We start from the raw sequence: 20,201 nt of genomic DNA on the forward strand, positions 1-20,201 counted from the left end.
GATGGCCTTGAATTAGATTCAGCTGCAAATATCTGCAGCAATAATGCTGCTGATTTTGAATTATCCATTGGTACAGGCAATGCTAAGTCATTCGCTGAACCATTTCTTTTGGTCTTCATGCTATGAGCTCGCAAACTGATCTATACATAACTAAAAAATTTATTTATCAACAGATGTTGGAGGAAAGATGGTGGATTACAGGATTAATGCCTGCTTCAACTTCAGAGATGTCTTCAAAATCTGCTGCAGTTATGGAAAAACTTTATGCTGCAATCATTGACGGAAAAAATATAGAAGTATCATTCGATGACTTTCCATATTACTTAAGGTAGTCAAGTAGGCAAGTAGATCACATAGCATAATCCAATTACCATTGTATATCTGGAAAGCTATTTAGTTTCCTCTATTTTATTCTCTTGAGTTCTTTGGTCTTTCGGGCATTTCCTGATACTTATATTTTCTTATATTCTAGTTAAGAAATAAAAATATTTTCTTTTCATTATAAAAATATTTTCACTATATGTTAGACAGGTTTTAATTTTTGTTCATGTTAACTTATTAGTGAATTAATTAATTTTGCAAAAAGAAAAAGAAGCTGGTATGTAATATTTGTGTTAGACAAAAATATTTGAGACCTTTGAGATAATGCAGATCAATTTAAATAGTGACTTCATAAAAAGGAAAAGAATATAGTAATTTTGTTGGTCCCAACTCCCAACTATTACCTAAAATGCAAGACAAACTTCAATAAAATAGTAAGATATATATAAGAACATATACAAATTCTATATAGTATTATGAAAACGTTCACCGGTGCTTTAGTCTAAGAATTTGTTAAAGTGCTAGGAAATATAAATTATCATTAAATAGTGAAAGTATACTACTAGAATTTTGCTATTTTCGGACTGAAAATTCCGACGAAAAAAAATTAGCCGGAAATTTCCGACTACTTTAGTCGGAAAATTTACCTTTTTATTACTTTATTTTATAAAATATTTTCAGATACTATTTGTGACTATACCAGTCAGAATATTTAGCAATAAATTGTGGGAAATATCTGTTCCGATTGTTATAGTCGGAAATGTAAATAATTAAATAAAAATATTAATAAATATCTAATTATACCCTTATACAGAAATTAAATAATGATTTAAATAAATTATTACCAATTATTTTATGACCACTGTAGTCGGAAATCTAAATAATAAAATAAATATATGATTTTATATATATATATATATATATATATATATATATATATATATATATATACAACAAACCACTATACATATTATCATACCCTTATACAAAAATTAAATAACTATTTAAATAATTTATTACCAATATATGTAGTCTGAAATATAAATAATTAAAAGTAAATTGTTAAATATAAATTTCCGACCACTATGGTCGGGCATATAAAAAATAAAATAAATAAATTATTAAAAATATAATTCCGACTAGGATAGTCAAAAATACTAATAGATAAATAAATATAATAAGTTAACTATTAAATATATATTTTTGACCAATATAGTCTGAAATAAAAATAAAATAAATAAATTATTAAATATATTTTCGACCATTATAGTCGGAAATACTAATAGATGACTAAATAAATAATCATACCTTATACAGAAATTAAATAATTATGTTAATAAATTATTATCATTATTTTTCAGATCAAGTTAGTTGGAAAATAAAATAATCAAATAAATTAGTTATTAAATATATTTCCGACTACTATTGTCGGAAGTATAAATAATAAATTTAATAAATTATTTAATCTTATTTTCGACTAATGTAGTCAGAAAAAGTAATATCTATCTAAATAAATATATGACTGTATACAGAAATTTAATAATTAATTAAATATAATAAAAAAAGGCCGACTATATAGTCGGAAAGTTTAGAAATAATGTAACATAAAAAATAAACATATCATATATCAGACTCTACTTCTCTCTCTTTAAGCCCTTTCTATCATTCTCATTGACTCCTCTCTCTCTAAACCCTAGATTAAACACCAAATTGATACACCTCATGGTGTCTGTCTCTCACTCTCACGGTGAATATCTCTGATGTTTTTATCTCTCCTTTTGGATTAGGAATAGGCAGATTTTTAAATGTTATGGTCTGCTGTCTTATTGACTTGTAAGTGGTTCGAACAATATTTTTACTCTGGTTTTTGTTTACTTTTGCAGTGCAAACTGAGAAGCGAAGATGAAATAGACTATTTGCTTGATTTGTAGATTCTTGGGGTGTAGTGAGTTGATTTTGGGGTTTTGGTGTTCTTCCTTTTTTGTAGATTTTGGTCTGCAAACTACAACTGAAATTGTAAGGATTCTAGGATATAATACTTGGACTCTACGATTCTGTGAAGCTGTTGTCGCTAAATTCTGTTTGTCCTGCGGCTGAGAAACAAGGCAAAGGCCAAGCAAATTTCTCTCTCGAATCTCTCTGTTCAGGTTTGGACTTTGATTTTATGTTTACGGTACATTTGAAATTTAGCTTGGTTTCAGGTATATACACATGCTCTATTCGTATAACTTTAGCATTATAGATTCATAGTAACATTACATTTGAATGAGTTGCTTTGTTTCAGAACGTTTGATACAAACACTGTTTCACATATTCAGGCAAATTATGATATAATTGATGCATTAAAAATGAATATGTAATGTTTAAATCATTTTTAAATGAGGAGTATTCTATCTTACCAGCTTAGGTATGATTCAATTTCAATTCATTTTCAGGTGGATACCCGTGCTCTATTCGTATCTCGGGCTGTGTGAATCTTCTGTGTGAAAAGTTTAGCATTATCTATTGATAGTAACATTATATATAGTTGAAAGTAGATGTTTTTAATTGAATCTATAATTTAAATTAGTTGCTCTGTCACAAAATGTTGTATATGATTCTGTTAAATATATTAAGGCAGATCGGTATCTTGGGGTTTATTTCACAGTCTTTGTTTTGATGAAATTTGAAGTTACTGTATTTGATCTAATATTAAACGTTTAGCTTACTGATAGAGTTGAATTTGTAGCCTTTGGGGTTTATAATGTTTGTTCCTGCTAGCCTGAATTGTTATTGTGCAGGTTTTTATGCACCTTGCTCTCATCCTTGGCTCTTCTTTTTGAATCTTTGCCTGTTGAGTCTTTTGAGGAACAATCGTCTCTTTTAGATAGAATTGGTATCCTATTCCCGACATTATTCTCAACACAAATTTCTTTGCACTTGAGCAAAGATTAGTTAAGGCATAAGCTAAGAAAGTACAGTAATATACCTTTTTCACACAAATTGCTACTTAATTTCATGAATCAGTTAAAGGTATGATTACTTTTGCTTCTTCCTGACTTTATATTAAATTTTAAAAAAATTGAGTAGTTCAAAAGTGCACCCAATAAGATTTGTGGTAGAACAATAAATGTTGAAAAAAATTCATGAATAACTATTGAAACTAAGTCAAGCATTGAAAAGTAATGGTACTTTAAGCCATGAAATGTATGAAAACTAAACTGTTAGTGTTTTTTTTCTTTTGTTATTGTTTTGGTTCTCATGTTTTTGTTTCTCTTCTTTGTTATTATTGTCTGGCGTTCTTGTGTAGATGGAAAATAAAGATCGTACATGGATGTATAATAGAACTTATCTTAACCGTGTGGGGTTGAGGGAGGAATTAAAGCTGGGGTAGCTGGATTTATTGCTAAAGCAATGACACTTGATGATTTTCTTACCGAAGGGACAATTAGGTGTCCTTGTTGGAATTGCAAGAGTTGCAAGTTATTAAGTCCAGACGTTGTTACATTACATCTTTATAGGAAGGGTTTTATGGTAAATTATACTGTGTGGACAGCTCATGGAGAGAATAGTGATGCTAATGATTTTGCTTTTCAGAATTGTTTTGAAATTCCAATAAGAGAGAATAATGTTGAACGTTCACGATATCGTGAGATGATCAGGGATGCTTTTAGGACATACTTCGGGGCTCAAAATGAACCAACTGATGAGGCTAAGCACTTTTATGAACAATTACAGGAAGCTTGTCATCCATTGTATGAAGGATCAGTGCATTCTAAGTTATCTGTTGCTGTTCGGCTACTGAGTATTAATTCAGATTATTCTATTTCTCAAGAGGGCATGAATTTTATTATTGGACTTATGAATGAACTTAACCCAAATAAACCCTACTTACCCCAAGATATCTACACAACAAAGAAGTTGGTTTCTAAATTAGGACTATCATCAAAGAGGATTCATTGTTGTCAGAAAGGTTGCATGCTATTCTATAAGGAAGATGCACATTTAGAACATTGCAAATTTTGTAATCAGCATCATTGTAAGGAAGTCACACATGCCAAAGGGAAGAAGGTTCCTGTGAAGTCAATGCACTACTTACCCCTTATACCACGGTTAAAGAGGTTTAGGCATCAATGAGCTCGGCCCCTCATATGAGATGGTACTATGAAAATAAAAGACCACCTAGTGTTTTATGTCATCCGTCAGATGGAGAAGCATGGAAGCATTTTGATAGTGCGTAACCGGATTTTGCTAGTGAACCAAGAAACATTAGGTTGGGATTATCTACTAATGGATTCACTCCATTTTCTATCTCAGCTACACCATATTCATGATGGCCAGTGTTTGTAACTCCTTATAATCTCCTGAATTATGTATGACAAATCAGTATATATTTCTAACTTGCATTATTCTAGGTCCTCGTAATCCAAAAGTTTTGATTGATGTATAACTGCAGCCATTAATTGATGAGTTGAACTTATTGTGGCATGAGGGTGTGGAAGCATTTGATGTATCAATGAAATAACACTTTAGATTGCGTGCTATTTTGATGTGGACTATAAATGACTTCCCTGCTTATGGAATGGTGTCTGGGTGGTCGATTGCGGGCAAGTTAGCTTGCCCTTGTTGTATGGAGGACACAAAAGCATTCACTTAGAAACATGGGGGTAAAAACTCATGGTTTGACTATCACCGTCAATTCTTGCCAATGCAGCATGCGTTTAGGAGAAATACTAGTGATTTTTTGAAGAATAAGTCTAATTTTGAGGAGCCACCACCAATTTTATCGTGAGAAGAAATTTGGAATAGAGTGAGGAATTTACCTAAGCAGAGTCTCCACCATCCAGGATAACTGGTTATGGTGTTACACATAACTGGAATAAACAAAGCATATTTTGGGAGTTAGATTACTGGAAGGATAGTATTCTGCCTCATAATCTGGATGCCATGCATATTGAGAAAAACTTCTTTGACAACTTGTTTAATACAGTGATGGATGTAAGTAACAAAACAAAAGATAACTTGAAGGCTAGGATGAACTTAAAGGAGTATTGTCGGATCAGTGAGTTGTACCTGACATACTTCAACGATAAGATTTAGAAGACCAAGGCCAGTTACACATTCACTTTGGATGATAAAAGAGTGATCTCTGATTGGGTTAGGGATTTAAGAATGCCAGATGGATATGCGTCAAATTTATCTAGGTGCCTTGACATGAAGGAAGGGAAGTTGACCTCTATGAAGAGCCATGACTGTCACATTTTCATTGAGTCACTGATACCAATTGCATTCCGTGTGTTGCCCGATAGAATATGGAAGCCCATAATAGAGATAAGCTTATTTTTCAAAGATTTATTTTCTAACACATTAAATGAGGAGAAGCTATCTTTGATGGATATCAATATTCGCTTAACCTTAAACAAGTTGGCAAAAATTTTTCCTCCTAGTTTTTTTAATGTTATGGAGATCTTCCAATCTACCTTGTGCGTGAGGCACGACTTGGAGAGCCTGTTCAGTGTAGATGGATGTATCCTTTTAAGAGGTATTGACATTTAACATTTACTTTCATCTGTTATAATTTATCATTATTTCATTTAAAAGATCATACTATGCAGGACTATTGGCAAATGTAAGCGAACTATAAAAAATAGATCTCAAATTGAGGGATCAGTATGTGAGGCTTATTTGGCTAAAGAGACCTCTTATTTTGTTCATATTATTTTGAACATGATGTACTATGTATGAGAAACAGACCTAATAGGCATGATGATGGAGACAATAGAGGTCTTTCAGCACCACCATTTTCAATATTCAATCAACCTGGTAAAAGAAGTCCAAAAGTTGGTCTACTTCGAAATTTGAATGAGGCAGAGCTTAAGTCAGCTACAACACATGTCTTATTAAATTTTCTCGAGGTCCTACCTTTCTATAAGTGAGTATATTTATATTAAGGACAATCATTTAACATCTATCTAAGCTTAAACCAATGAAAGTCATAACTTTGTCGGACAGCTACGTCGTGGCTTTACACAGGGATGCTGCTATTTATCCTATGTTTTCAGTGTGGTTTAGAGAATATGTAAGTACTGTAAGTTAAAATATTTAGCACGATTTACAGTTTTGTTCAGTCTTATGTATAATTAAATTCTAACTTTTCTTGAACTTTTTATAGGTTCATAATCCACTTAATTATGACCCAAATGGCCAATTTTTACGTGATATTTCTTGGGGACCTAATGCTAAAGTCAGAAATTTTTCTAAGTACTCTGTCAATCGGTACAAATTTCATATAAAAGAGTTCTCTAAGAGCAAGAAAACTAACAACAGTGGAGTTTGGGTGAAAGGTGATGGCGATGTTGATTATTATGGTGTGCTTCATGAGATTTTAGAACTTGATTATCATGTTGGTTGGACAAATAAAAAGTTGGTTCTCTTTCAGTGTAAGTGGTATGATCCTACGCCTAGGTTAGGTACAAAGGTACAACCTCAGTACAAAATAGTTGAAATTAAGCTTACAAATGAGTATGGATTCTATGATCCATTTGTCATTGCACAAAATGTGAAACAAGTGTATTACGCTCCTTATCCTTTGTGTAAGAATAAATCTGCATGGCTGGTAGTTATAAAAACAAAGCCTATGAGTAGGGTTGAAGTAGAGGATGCATTAGATGTAGCGTATTAGAATGACATTTGAAGTTTTGAAGAAAGGGTGGATGATGAATTAGCAGGTGAGTTGCAGCATAGCAAAGGCCTATAGAAAGAATTTGATCCTTCTGAGCTTTGTTTGAATGTTAGTGATTATGGAGAAGGAATATTTGGGGAAAATAACGAGGAAGATCCAACTGATGCAAATGAAATAAGCGAGGAAGAGTTACTTGATGAAAACGAAACAAGTGATGAGGAAGATTCGATGGATGAATATGAATCAAGTGATGAGGAAGAATTGATGAATTACTATGAAACAAACGATGAGGATTGAGTTGGTATTAATAGTAGTGTGTCTTGAATTGTTATTGATTATTGAATGTGTTTGGTGCTTATTACGTGCAAGCAGTATCCTGAAGTAACCCAAGTTTAACTTATGCGGTGTAGTAATGATTACTGCAACAATAGTATCTCAATGCACTTTATATACACTCTTATTTGATTGTACTGGGTATTGCATAGCATTACTACCTATAGAGAAGATTTTATTTGGCTCAGATGAGTATCTGCTTGAATACTGAATTACAGATATTGTTAATTCCAGATTAATTTATGCTTTAGTGCTTCATGTGTGTTGTACCTTATGCTGTTTTGATTATATTGGATATTGCGTAACAGTGTTATCTCCGGGCTTTATGTGTTGTACCTTCTGCTATTTTAATTATTCCAGAAATTATAGATATTGTTTCATTGATAAAATAGGGTACTAAACTCTAGAGAAGCTTTCATCTGGCTGGATGACTATCTGTTTAATGTGTTGTACATTCTGCAGTTCTAGTTGTACAAGATTTTGCATTATAGTGTTAGCTGTAATTCAAGGCAGTTATAATTTGGTGAGCAGTGATGCCTATGAGGTTATTCACAGTGTTTACAGATTCTGGACTTATTTTTGCTGATGGCAAGCTGCTTACTATTATTTGGAACACTACTGTTATAAGTGAACTCCCTAACCTGCCTCCTCCTATGCTACTTGCATTTGAGCTGCTGCTGCATGATGCTGCCTTCGTGACTAGTTGTTGTAACGCCCCAGAAAATGGGTCCCAAAGCGTCACACAGTGCTTGAGGCTACGAGTAACCCCAAGCTCACCCTTTGAGCCATCTTCATTCAGTTCACCAAAAATCAACGGGGTTTCCATAAATAACCCTCAAATATCAACAGAGTAATCATCATCCAAGAATAAAAGAATTTCAGAAAGATAACAAAATATGACTTATTAGACAACTCCAAACATCTATACTAGTCTGACAAACCTCTAAGAAAATCAATAAAACCAGCGAGCCATTGAGACATGCCCCAACTGAATCATACTCAGTTACCAAATGTAAACAATTCCGTGAAACCAACATCAGACATCATGTCCTCGGAACATGAGGACTCACCACAAAAAAGGATGTAGAACAGCGTGCCCAAAGAATCATTGTCGAACCTGGAAATGAGCACCTGAACCTACATTCCAAGAAAATGCATCCCACATAGGAAGATGTGGATCAGTACCATGGAAAGGAACCGAGTATATGGGGGTGTATGCAGTTGTATAAACATCATCATCATAAAAAGTTATAAGAAATATGTAGGGTGTATGAAAGACTCACATAGCCCGAAGAAAATCATCATAATCATGAGAGGATGAAATAAGTACAATAACACATGTGAGTCATCATATAATTTGTCAATCACTTTCAGTTCATCACGAATATCAATTCTCATAATGTAAATATCATTTAAATCTTTCGAAAGAATAACTTTCACAATTCCACTTTCAAATCACTTCACCATTCACCATAGACACAAAGAAACACACACACTGGGAGATCCTATAACCGACATAAACCATGTGAGCTACATGGAGTCCAACGTACAACCCACATTGGGGAGAGCCATCCTATCCTTGCCATCGGAGTAGGACTATCGATATCAAATCCACACAACCTAGTGATCACTATATAAATCAGCCACAGGCTCACTCCTATGGGGGCACGTAGTTCTAGGAAAGTAAGGTCGCTTTATACCCCCACTCAGTGTTAAAGATTTCTCCTGGACTTAGCTCAGATCATTTCAAAGACAATCCACAACAAAACAATTTCAGTAATATATAAATATACATCGGGAGCCATCATGCGTCCCATCTATCAAAATCAACCATGTTGTGGATTTCTTTCACACTCAAGTTCAAAACAACTCCATTAAGACCAAAAGGTCAAATCATTCAAAATATCTCAAATATTGAACATCAACGTGCTTATAACACACACTTTCTCAAAAAAACACAATTTTCAATGGGGATTCACAACCCAAATATCAAAATCATGATAAATATCATTCAAGATTCATGCTTTATATCTCCACACATGTAAATTCATCTTTCAAAATCATAAACATCAAGATTTCATAATAATCATCATAAGATATGGGTTCATGCTTCAAATTCGTAAAAATCAAATAAAAAGCATGCCTTTATAAAGAAAATTACTTTTGGGCACAAGAATGAAAGAGAGTTCTTGTTGAAAAACCCCACATACCTTGAATGATGAACTTTAGATCGATACTCATTTTTGAGATGTTAATCGTGCCTTTGAATGATGGTTCTTGGAGTCCTTGAACTAGGAACTTGGAATGTTGAATAAATTTGTAGAATTAATGGTGAACTTTGGAGGTTCCTAAAGTTGGATGTAGGAGCTTAGAGTTTTCTTTTTGAGGAAATTTGATGAAATATAACATATAATGCTTCTAATGGGCTTTAATATAGGGTTTGTATGGATTTTGGGTGAGGGGGAATGACCAAAACACCCCTAATAATTGAATAATTCTCGAATCTGTCCTTTGCTGGACTGTTTTGATAGTCTGAAGTAGATCAACCATAATGTTTTACTCCGTTATCAAAATTAGATGAAACAAATTTTATTAGAAAGAGGACTCTCATATATTTCCATTGATATATAGTATCTCACCCAGATCATTGTGTACGAGGAGTTATGATCATTTGAAGTTGACCCAAAAATTCGCTTTTGATATGCTGAAGTAGATCGACATAAATTTTTGTTCTGATAGACAAATTGGATGAAACCAATTTCATTGGAATGAAGACTCGCAGATATTTCCATTGATATATAGTAGATCACCCAGATCATTATGTACAAGGAGTTATGATCGTTTAAAGTTGGAGGAAAAATACGTCAGGCCTCAGTACTTTTTCCTGCATGTTTTACTGTTCACTACTATTCACGTTTCGATCGGAATGTTCATAACTCATCGCTCGGGTGTCCGTTTTGGATGATCCATATATCGTTGGAAATATTATTCAATACTATATGCAATGGTGGGTCATAATCTAAGACATTCCGCACGAAAAATTTATAATGCATTCTAGACGATAGAACCCAACACGTTTAAGCACTAAATTTCAAGGAAAAATTTCCCAAGGTATTACGTCATCCCCCGCTTGGAAAAATTCCTCCTCGAATGACGTTAGACATGCCAAGATTAGATAGGGAATAGAGCATACAGTTGAAACCATTCGTTAGACTCATCACCACATTGTTTCTCACTCTGAATGCAACATAGAATGCATAAATTCAAGAAACTACAGCTAAACACATAAAAAATGACAGCTGAACTGCTGCAACCTTTCTAAAAAGTGCATGATTTAGGAACGAACGGTACCTTTAGCTTGATCGGAGTTCGTGGAAAATAGGTGCGGGTACTTGGATCGCATATCCTCCTCAGCTTCCCAAGTTGCACCCTCAACAGATTGGTTTTCCCACAACACCTTCACCAAGGAAACTTCTTTGTTCCTTAGTCTTTGGACACTGAAATCAAGAATCTCAACAGGAATCTCATCAAAAGAAAGATTTTCTTGAATGTCAGCACTCACAGAGGAATCCACTTCCACGGAATCGCTAATAAGCTTTCTAATCATGGAGACATGGAATATTGGATGAACAAAGGACAACTCGGAAGGCAACTCGACCTCATAAGCTACCTTAACAACACGGCTAAGAATTTTGTAAGGACTAACATAATGGGGACTAAGCTTCCCCTTCTTTCCGAATCTCTTCACTCCCCTCATGGGTGAAATTTTCAGATACACTAGGTCACCAACTTCAAAATCAAGGTCTCTCCTTCTAACATCCGCAAATGACTTATGACGACTCTGCGCAGTTTTCAACCTTTCCCTAATCAACTTAACTTTTTCCATAGCCTCAAATACCGAATCAGGACCACTCACAGTCGCTTCACCCACCTCGAACCAACCGATGGATGATCTACACTTCCTCCCATATAAGGCTTCAAAGAAGTGGAGATCAAGATATTATGTTGGGGATGTGCAGTATAGTATAGTACTATTGCTGTAGCTAAAGAAAGTGAAATTTGATAGTATAGGTTAACCATATGTTGATTTTTTGTGTCAGTTTAATGCCTTAGATTTAAAGACTGCATTGCAAAATACAAATTTAAGGAAAGGGGAGGTATCCAGTCATCAGAACCATTTCTTTGTCAGTATATTTCTTTGTCCAAAAATGACAGTGTTGCCTGTAGCACCATCGTTGCCCTTCTATTTCAGGTGTCCTTCTATTTCATAGAACTCCCGGCCTAATTGTTTAAAGTATATATATATACCTACCTTCTAACAAACATGGATATTCTTAAATTTGGTTGTTCCTTTTATTTTCGGGTGGCTAGTAAACCAAATCAATGGCATCAAAAGGTAATGTTAATGTACGATGTAAGAAAAGTAAGAAAGGAACTGATAATATTCCTACAGGTCAATGTACACTACCACCACCACCACCATTTGTTACCACAATTCATCAACCATCTACTACAAATATTCCTCCCCCTCCTAGATGTACTATTTCAGTACCAAATGCATTTTTCATGCCTTCACCATCTGACCAGTTTCACACCTCTTCATCCCAAAATATTTTTCATAGTAGCTCGTCATCTGTGCCTTCGACATCATCTGTACCAAGCCTTTATGGATTGAGATTTGGATGTCCTAACATACCAACATCGCCATCCATTGATAGTGCTACAACGCCTAATGCTACAGCTGCTACTTCTCAGAATTTGTAATTTAAAAAGGTATTAGAATATGACAATGTTGGGAGGCTACGAATCGTCCCTTACCTTAATGGGTAAGTAACACTTGAGTTTTCCTTAATTTTTAATAGCTAAGATGATGGTTTAATATAATCTTATTGCAGGTTCATTCCATCATATACTGCCGGGCATATGGTTATTAAAGCAATTAAACCATTTTTCACAAAGCTGTGGAATAGTTGGTTGGAGATTCCATGGGAATTTAGAATTGTCATGTGCAAACAATTTATTGTATAAGCAGTTTTATAAGCTATGAATCTCATTGACTAAAGATAGTTTTTCCATTGTATCCATTAACTCATTTTATGACTTTATATTAAACTATTTTGAAGACAAAGTGTACATGGAGTGATTTTCATGATAATGAAGTAGACCGCATTTTTTGGTTGAAAGCAGCTCTACGGATAAAAGAACACTTGTATGAGGCCCGGAGGAAATTGATAAAACCTAGTTGGTTGAATAATGAAGTATGGACCCAGTTCTTGATATTATGGGACACTCCTGAATTTAAGGCAAAGAGGGAACGAGGAAAGGCATATCGAGCCTCTGAAATAGGTGGCTCGCTACACACCAGAGGTTCTATGAGTTTCACTACCCACCAAAGAAGACTGGTACGATTCTTGTCCAACCACTTTATCCATTTACACGTGAAACCCTTTTATCCATTTACTATGTTGATAGAAGTTACATAAAGTGGCAGTGACGAGGGTGTTTCAGTTTCTGGGCTAACCATTTCTGGCATGGAAGTACCCAACCCATATCTTGGCATGGCAACACTGTGTATGCCCTGTGATTGAGGGTTCTCTCTCCCTTACGATCAGTATTTCCAGCCATTGGGAGGCTGGATTCTGTTTTGCCTTTTCATAGAACACATCTGAGCCCCATTTTCATGGAAAGAGTGAAAAAAGTAATATTTTCGTGATTTATTCTACACCCCACACCAACACATGACTTCTTCCTCTTCTATTTTCTGCTGCTTATTACTAACTTGCAGAAAGTAGCTTAACTCTTTTTTCACTTTGAGTACCTAGAAAACATAGGGTAGTTCCTACAGGACCAGTCACAGGGCTATAGTATATGATTGAGCCTTAGTAGTAGTTCACTACTTCTTGTTGATGCTATTTATTCAAACAAGTGAGTTAATTTGTGGATTTAAAGTGCTCTTGTTGTTGGATTATGTTGTGTTCAGAATTTGTGCGGCTTTCAGTACAAGTTTTAAGTTAGGATATCAATGTTCTGAAAGAAAACAGGTACTCCAACCACTTTACCCATTTACACGTGATACACCTTTATCCATTTATATAAGTGTTTGGTGACATATACTGATGTTGAGACTCAATACTAATATATTGGTATGTGAAAACATACATCCACATAATGCATAAGCCACATAATCAGAGAACCTATGGTTCTCTCCCTGTTTTAGTTCCATTCTATGGCTACAAACACTAGTTTCAGCATTGATAACCAAATAATCCAACAACCCTTTGAAATAAACAGAAAGGAAAAAAGATTTAAAGCAGTTCTTTGCGTTGCTCCTACTGCTGATAATGATGTTGTAAAGGGGTTGTGATGATTGCATCCTTGATTTCTGGACTATGTTCAATGATAGAACCGAGAATAACACGTCCCATATATTGGCAGGGTGACCCGGTTATGGCTTTGAATAGAAAACTGATGGTGTCTGGAGCCATGGAAGTGTTTCTCCTCTTTTGCTTTGTTGTAAAATAGCAAATCTGAGCCTGCTATTACCTGTTTTTTTCTCTTGGATGGTGATTCTTGTCGAGTCGAAAAACCAACAGACCCTTGTGGTCCAGTCCTTCTCGGAAACTCGTGTATAGTAAGATTTTAATACACTTGACTGCATTTTTTAAAATAGGAGTCCTTCTCGGAAACTCGTGTATAGTAAGATTTTAATACACTTGACTGCCTTTTTTAAAATAGGACAGTCTTTTTTTTTGTGTGTGTGTATGTGTTACTGTGTTGATAGAAGTTACATAAAGTGGCAGTGATGAGGGTGTTTCTGTTTCTAGGCTAACCATTTCTGGCATGGAAGTACCCAACCCATATCTTGGCGTGGCAACACTGTGTATGCCCTGTGATTGAGGCTTCTCTCTCCCCTACAATCAGTGTTTTCAGCCATGGGGTGGCTGGATTCTGTTTTGCCTTTTCATGGATCACATCTGAGCCCCATTTCCATGAAAAGAGTGAAAAAAAGTACTCTTTTTTGTGATTTATTCTACATCCCACAGCAACACATGACTTCTTCTTTTTTTATTTTCTTCTACTTATTACTAACTTGCAGAAAGTACCTTAACTATTTATTCACTTTGAGTACCTAGAAAATACAGGGTAGTTCCTATAGGACCAGTCACAAGGCTATAGTATATGACGAACCTTATTTCACAAGTCCTTGTTGATGAGATTTCTTCAAACAAGTGAGTTAATTTATGGATTTAAAGTGCTTATATTATTGGATTATGTAGTGTTCAGAATTTTTAGTACAAGTTTTAATAAGTTAGGATATCAATGTTCTGAAAGCAAACAGGTACTCCAGATATAGCTGAACTTTTACAGTAGCATTTACCTATATATGGATAAAATTTTGCAGAACTTCTTAAAGGGGAGAGTAGCTGCACCTATTCCTAAGACCTTCGAAGAGACACATAAGAAGAAAAATCCAGATGGTACAAGAGAAGAATGGGTAGAACCACGTGCTAAGGATGCATATGTAAGATAATAAATTTTGTATATATTATTTTCTTTTTATTCAACTTAGCTTGTTTACATAATGACAATTATTTTTCTTCAGGAAGGATTTCAAAAAAGCATTGAAGATTGGCGTCAAACCCAACATGCTTCAGAGGATGGTACCATGGTCCAACCATCACCTGATGATATGAATAGAACGTGGACAAATGTGGTAGGTGGTCCAAAAAAGGGTAACACCTACGGGCTTGGAGGTAACCAATCCACGAGTAGTTCTTCCCCAATGTTGCCCAACTCTGCTTGTATTTCGCTAAATGCGGAAGAAATGGAAATGATGAGAACAAAAATTAAGGAGTTGACGCAACACTCTGCCAAATTTGCCAAGTTTGAAGCGTTAGTCAAGAAGCATATGCCACAAGTATTTGAGGATGGGGAAGATAGTGTAGATGATTAGATTGTAGTGGTTGGGTTTTGTTTATGATTGTGACATTTAAACTTAGAATATTAGAATTGGTGTTTGTTTTGGATTGTGACGTTCCGATCGACTTGTCTTGAAATGCTTAAACTATTTGATTCCCCTATTTGTTTTGGATGTGTCAAAATGATCGCAAATATTAAATAATTAAAATATAAATTAATAAAATTATATATATATTTTTTATAATCATTTATTTTATAATTAATAAATAAAATATTTCCGACTACAGTGGCCGAAAGGTTTTTAAAATTTATCAATCCTTTCCGACAACAGTAGTCGGAACACTCTTATTTATTAAATGTTTAAACTACTGTTATTAAACATCCTGTTCCAACTGTCTACTTCTATGTTTTTATCTAAGACAATCTTATTTCTGTATGATATGTGTAACTTTTGTTTTAGGGTATTACTTTCTTTCTATACTTAGGTCACATATTTGAAACTTGTGCCATGCAAACTAAGCCTTGTATTGGTATTTACATAGAGAAGGGTAGAGGTGCGGTCCCATTATTCTCAAATTTCGAAGCTATGGTTGGTTAAGGGTTGGCCTTTGATGAATTCTCGGTCATAAAAAAATTAATTAATCAATGAACTAAAACTGTGTTCATTTTAACAATTTAAATTTTTAGATGAGATAGATTACTCATTTCAACTTAGTATCGAAGCCATACTCGTTCTCGTTCTTGATTTAAACAATGTAAGGCCCCCTTATTATATTGTCGACGCACTAGATATCCAATTTTAGACGTGCAATAGGGTATTGAATGGATCACATTGGATCATACAATGGACATTACTCTTTCATTAGATGTTGCCGTTTACCCAGTGTTAGCCATGCCTCATCTTGTTTTGATGGTTATTGAAGAATAATCCAGTAACTCACACTAAGAGTAAATCAGTTTAAGCAAAGAGAAATGAAGGAAGAGATAGGAGAAGATCAACTATCTTAGAATCAGGGAAGAAAAGAGAAGAAGAAGAGTAAATCATTGTGTTGTATTGATGTATTCAGAATTCTGTTCTTGCTAGTAGTACATAGTCAACTATATATAGAGTAGATAATAGCTTAATAGTGCGGTGTCAACTAACTAGCTGATTTCAACAATGTAACTAACTTATTGACACTTTAACTTACTTTCCCTTCTTTTTCTTTCTTTACTCTCTTTCCTCAACACACCTCCTAGAACTTAGCACTGCAAAGAGATTGACAAGGTCAAGTATGGACATTAAGTATTTATGTTGAACCTTGGTTAAGCCTTTAGTGAAAGCATTTGCTGGTTGGGCATGAGTGAATATATATTCAGTCTTGATCAGCCCTTGTTGGATCTTTTTCCTCACAAAGTAGCAGTCTATTTCGATATGTTTAGTCTCCTCATCGTAGCTACAGGATTTGTATCTATTTGCAAAGCTGCTTTGCTATCACTAAAGATGGTCAGAGGTAGTTGTAGTTAAACACCTAGATCCTTGATCAAACCAACTAGCTATGTAAGTTCTGTAACTGTTAAAGCAAGGCTTCTATACTGTCATTCAGCTGAACTTCTAGAAAAAGTTCATTATTTCTTTGACTTTAAAGAAATTAGAGATTCACCTAGTTTAATAGTAAAGACTATAATAGACTTCCTAGACAAATCACATGCAGCCCAATCTGCATCACAATGAGCTATTAAAACATCTTCTTTTGAGCTAAACATGAGAAGACCTTATTCTGATTTTCCTTTTATTTATTTGATGATTCTAAATGTTGCATTCACGTGAGACTGTTTTGGACACTGTAGGAACTTACTCAAGGTCTGTACACTATATGATATGTTTGGTCTTGTTATTGTGAGGTATAACAACTTACCTATTATCCTTTGGTACATCCTTGATCAGCTAATACTTCATCTTTTGACCTTGCATCATCTGATGAAGTATGTTGATCATATTCTCTAGTTGTTAATTTCTCTATAGTATCAAGAGGAGTTGGTGCTGGTTTAGCAGCACTGAGACTTTTTTCTGAGATTAATTCCACTGCATACTTCCTCTGATGCATCATAATTCCTTGTTTATACCTTGCAAATTCAATGCCTAGGAAGTACTTTAGTTATCTAAGATCCTTTATCTTAAAAGCTTTGTGAAGAGCCTCTTTGGTTTCACTTATTTGATCAAGTTTGCTACCAATCACTAGTATGTCATCTACATAAACTATTCCTTTATTTGTCTCTTTGATGTATACTGACTCTGTCTGAAGTTATATCTAATCAAGGCTTGATGTAGTTTTGCATTCCATTGTTTTGGTGCTTGCTTCAATTTATACAAGGATATTGAAAGTCTGCACACCTGTCTCTCCCCCTGATTTTTAAAACCTTGTGAAAGTTTCATATAGTCTCATCTTCAAAATCACTTTGTAAAAAGGAATTGTATACATTCATTTGATGTATATGCCAATTCCTAGCTACTAAAAATAGCCAAGACAGTCCTCAGAGTAACCATTTTTACCATTGGGCTAAAGTTTTCTTGATAGTCTATCCCTTCCTTTTGACTGAACCCATTTGATACCAACCTTGCCTTGAATTGTTCTATTTCTCCTGAAGCTTTGCACTTGATTTTGTCAATCCATTTGCACCCTATAGGATACTTGTCTTCCAGAAGAGTGACCACCTGCCAAGTACTGTTGTTTCAGGAGCAGCTATCTCAAATTGCATAGTATCAACCCACCTAGCATCTTTGACTGTCTTTGCATAAGTGGTTGGTTCAATAAGGTTTGGAAGTTAGATAAGTAGATTGATACTTGTCAGAAAGATTAAAGAAACATAGTTTGAGAGAGGATATAAGATGTTGTCACTTATAGTTAATGACACAAAGCCTTTCATCCATCTAGGTGGATGTGTGCCCCTGGTGGACTTTCTTTGATTAGAGTGTGTAGTAGCTTGTTGAGGCAATTCAGCAATATTTTCTCTAGTTATTCTTCTTGTATAGTATCTTGTTGTATTAGGAATTTATTCAACAGGAACTATAGTTGACTGGAGTAGAGTACTATTAGTTGTATTTTATAGTTGTTCAGTATGAGATTGTGATAATGAGTCATTCTCAATAGTTGGTTATGGTTGTGAATTGTTACCAGAAGGTGCTTGTGACTGTGAACCGGGTTTAACTCCTATCATATCAATATCTAACTCATCACTACTTCCTTCTGTCAATTCATATATAGGAAATAACGATTGTGAAGCTTAAGTCATAGTATCCTTAAATGGAAATATATCTTCCAAGAAAATGACATCTTTGTTAACAAAGAATATCTTGTCAGTAAGATCATAAAGGATATAACCTTTCTTTGTTTCTGAATAACCCATGTGAATAGCCTTTTTTGATCTAGGCTTATGTTTATCCGATTCATGTACTACCTTAGCACAGCCTAAGACCTTTAGATGATGTAGTGCAGGTTTTCTGTTGCTAGTGCAGGTTTTCTGTTGTACAGTTTTTCATAAGGTATGATATATCCTAATATAGAAGAAGGAAGCCTGTTTATTAGATATGTAGAAGCTTTCACATAGTGTCCCTAAAACTTTAAAGGCATATTAGCATAAAACCTAATAGCTCTTGTTATTTCTAGCAAATGCCTATGTTTCCTCTCAGCTACACCATTTTGCTGAGGTGTATATGAGCAAGAAGTTTAATGAGTTATGCCTAGATTTGCAAAGAGTTCAGAACATATGTGATTGACAAATTCAGTACCATTATCAGTTCTAATCACTTTTACACAAGTATTAAACTAGGTCTGAATGTAAGACAGAAAATACTTAAGAACAATAATGACATCAGCTTGTGTAAAAACACCCATGTAATTCTAGTAAAATCATCAACAACAATTAAGAAGTACTTGTGTCCATCACAAGTAGGAACCTTATAAGGAGCCCAGAGATCCATATGTACTAAGTCAAAAGCTTTAACACTAGATGTACTGCTAGAGGGAAAGGCTAGCCTGGACAGACTTCACACTTATTTATATTGTCATTTACATGAGTTTTTGAAACAGAAAACATGTGAGGTAGTATCCTAAAAGGAACATGTCCAAGCCTACTACGCCATAGCCTTATATTAGATTTATTTGTATTCTGAGTATTGAACACACAACCTGCTACTTTGCCATGTCCCGGAAGCTTTTGTCTCACTAAGAAATATATTCCATTTTTCTCTCAGCCAATGCCTTCACCTTCCCACTCCAAACTAAAGATCCTGAAACACACAAAAGTTAAGGAAGAATGTAGCTGAATAGTTAAGTAGCTTAGTAATCTTTGAGACTAATAATAGATTGTATTTAAACTGAGGTAGATGAAAAACGTTCCGGATTGTACTATTTTCATATATATCACTACATCCCATGTGTGTCACTAGTGACACATCGTAGTATTACTCTTTTTGGATTGAGATATTGAATCTTTTTTTAGAAGATCAATATCTGCAGTCATATAGTTTGTAGCACCTGTGTCAATAACCTACTCAAGTGGATTACTGCAAACCATCAAGTCACTGCCAATACCTGACATATTTGCTGCACTAGCAGGTGGTATGAAAGATGTCACTTGATTGTGTTGTTCTAGTATTTTGTAAATCTAATTATATTGACCAGGTGTGAACCTTGGGGGCAAAGATAGTAGTACAGGACTTTGGTTTTGATGATGCTGACCCAATCCTCAGCCACAACATTGTGAGCACTAGAAGCAACTTTCCTTTGCTTGTATTGTGATGATAGCCAATTCTAGCTTTATTTTGAATATAGTTGTCTCCATGTTTAGGATGTCCAGGAGGGTAACCAACAAGTTTGTAGAAATCTATCTTGTAATGACTTTTTATTTTAAAGTGATCACACACAACACTAGGATTATATGTTGACACATAGTTTCTCTTCCCCTTTTGATAGTTACCTTGATA

At 34.6% G+C, this 20,201-nt stretch overlaps 1 protein-coding gene across 5 annotated transcripts; it reads left to right on the top strand.

The window, feature by feature from the left end:
• The first annotated feature begins 1,898 nt into the window (after positions 1–1,898).
• LOC107875865 lies at positions 1,899–15,396 on the top strand. Of its 5 annotated transcripts, none has more exons than XM_016722732.2 (5): positions 1,923–2,154; positions 2,309–2,468; positions 12,503–12,717; positions 14,718–14,837; positions 14,919–15,396. In XM_016722732.2, the coding sequence occupies exons 3-5, from the start codon at positions 12,688–12,690 to the stop codon at positions 15,267–15,269; spliced, it is 501 nt and encodes a 166-aa protein (XP_016578218.1). In that variant the 5' UTR covers positions 1,923–2,154; positions 2,309–2,468; positions 12,503–12,687; the 3' UTR covers positions 15,270–15,396. The 5 variants fall into 5 exon arrangements, 3 of the variants coding, with proteins under 3 accessions (XP_016578218.1, XP_047259582.1, XP_016578219.1); XM_047403626.1 differs by having other exon boundaries at positions 1,926–2,068; positions 2,205–2,468; XM_016722733.2 differs by having other exon boundaries at positions 1,932–2,154; positions 12,439–12,717.
• The last annotated feature ends 4,805 nt before the right edge of the window (positions 15,397–20,201 follow it).

This window comes from Capsicum annuum, unplaced genomic scaffold (genome assembly GCF_002878395.1).
Source record: "Capsicum annuum cultivar UCD-10X-F1 unplaced genomic scaffold, UCD10Xv1.1 ctg4557, whole genome shotgun sequence".
Taxonomy (NCBI): domain Eukaryota; kingdom Viridiplantae; phylum Streptophyta; class Magnoliopsida; order Solanales; family Solanaceae; genus Capsicum; species Capsicum annuum.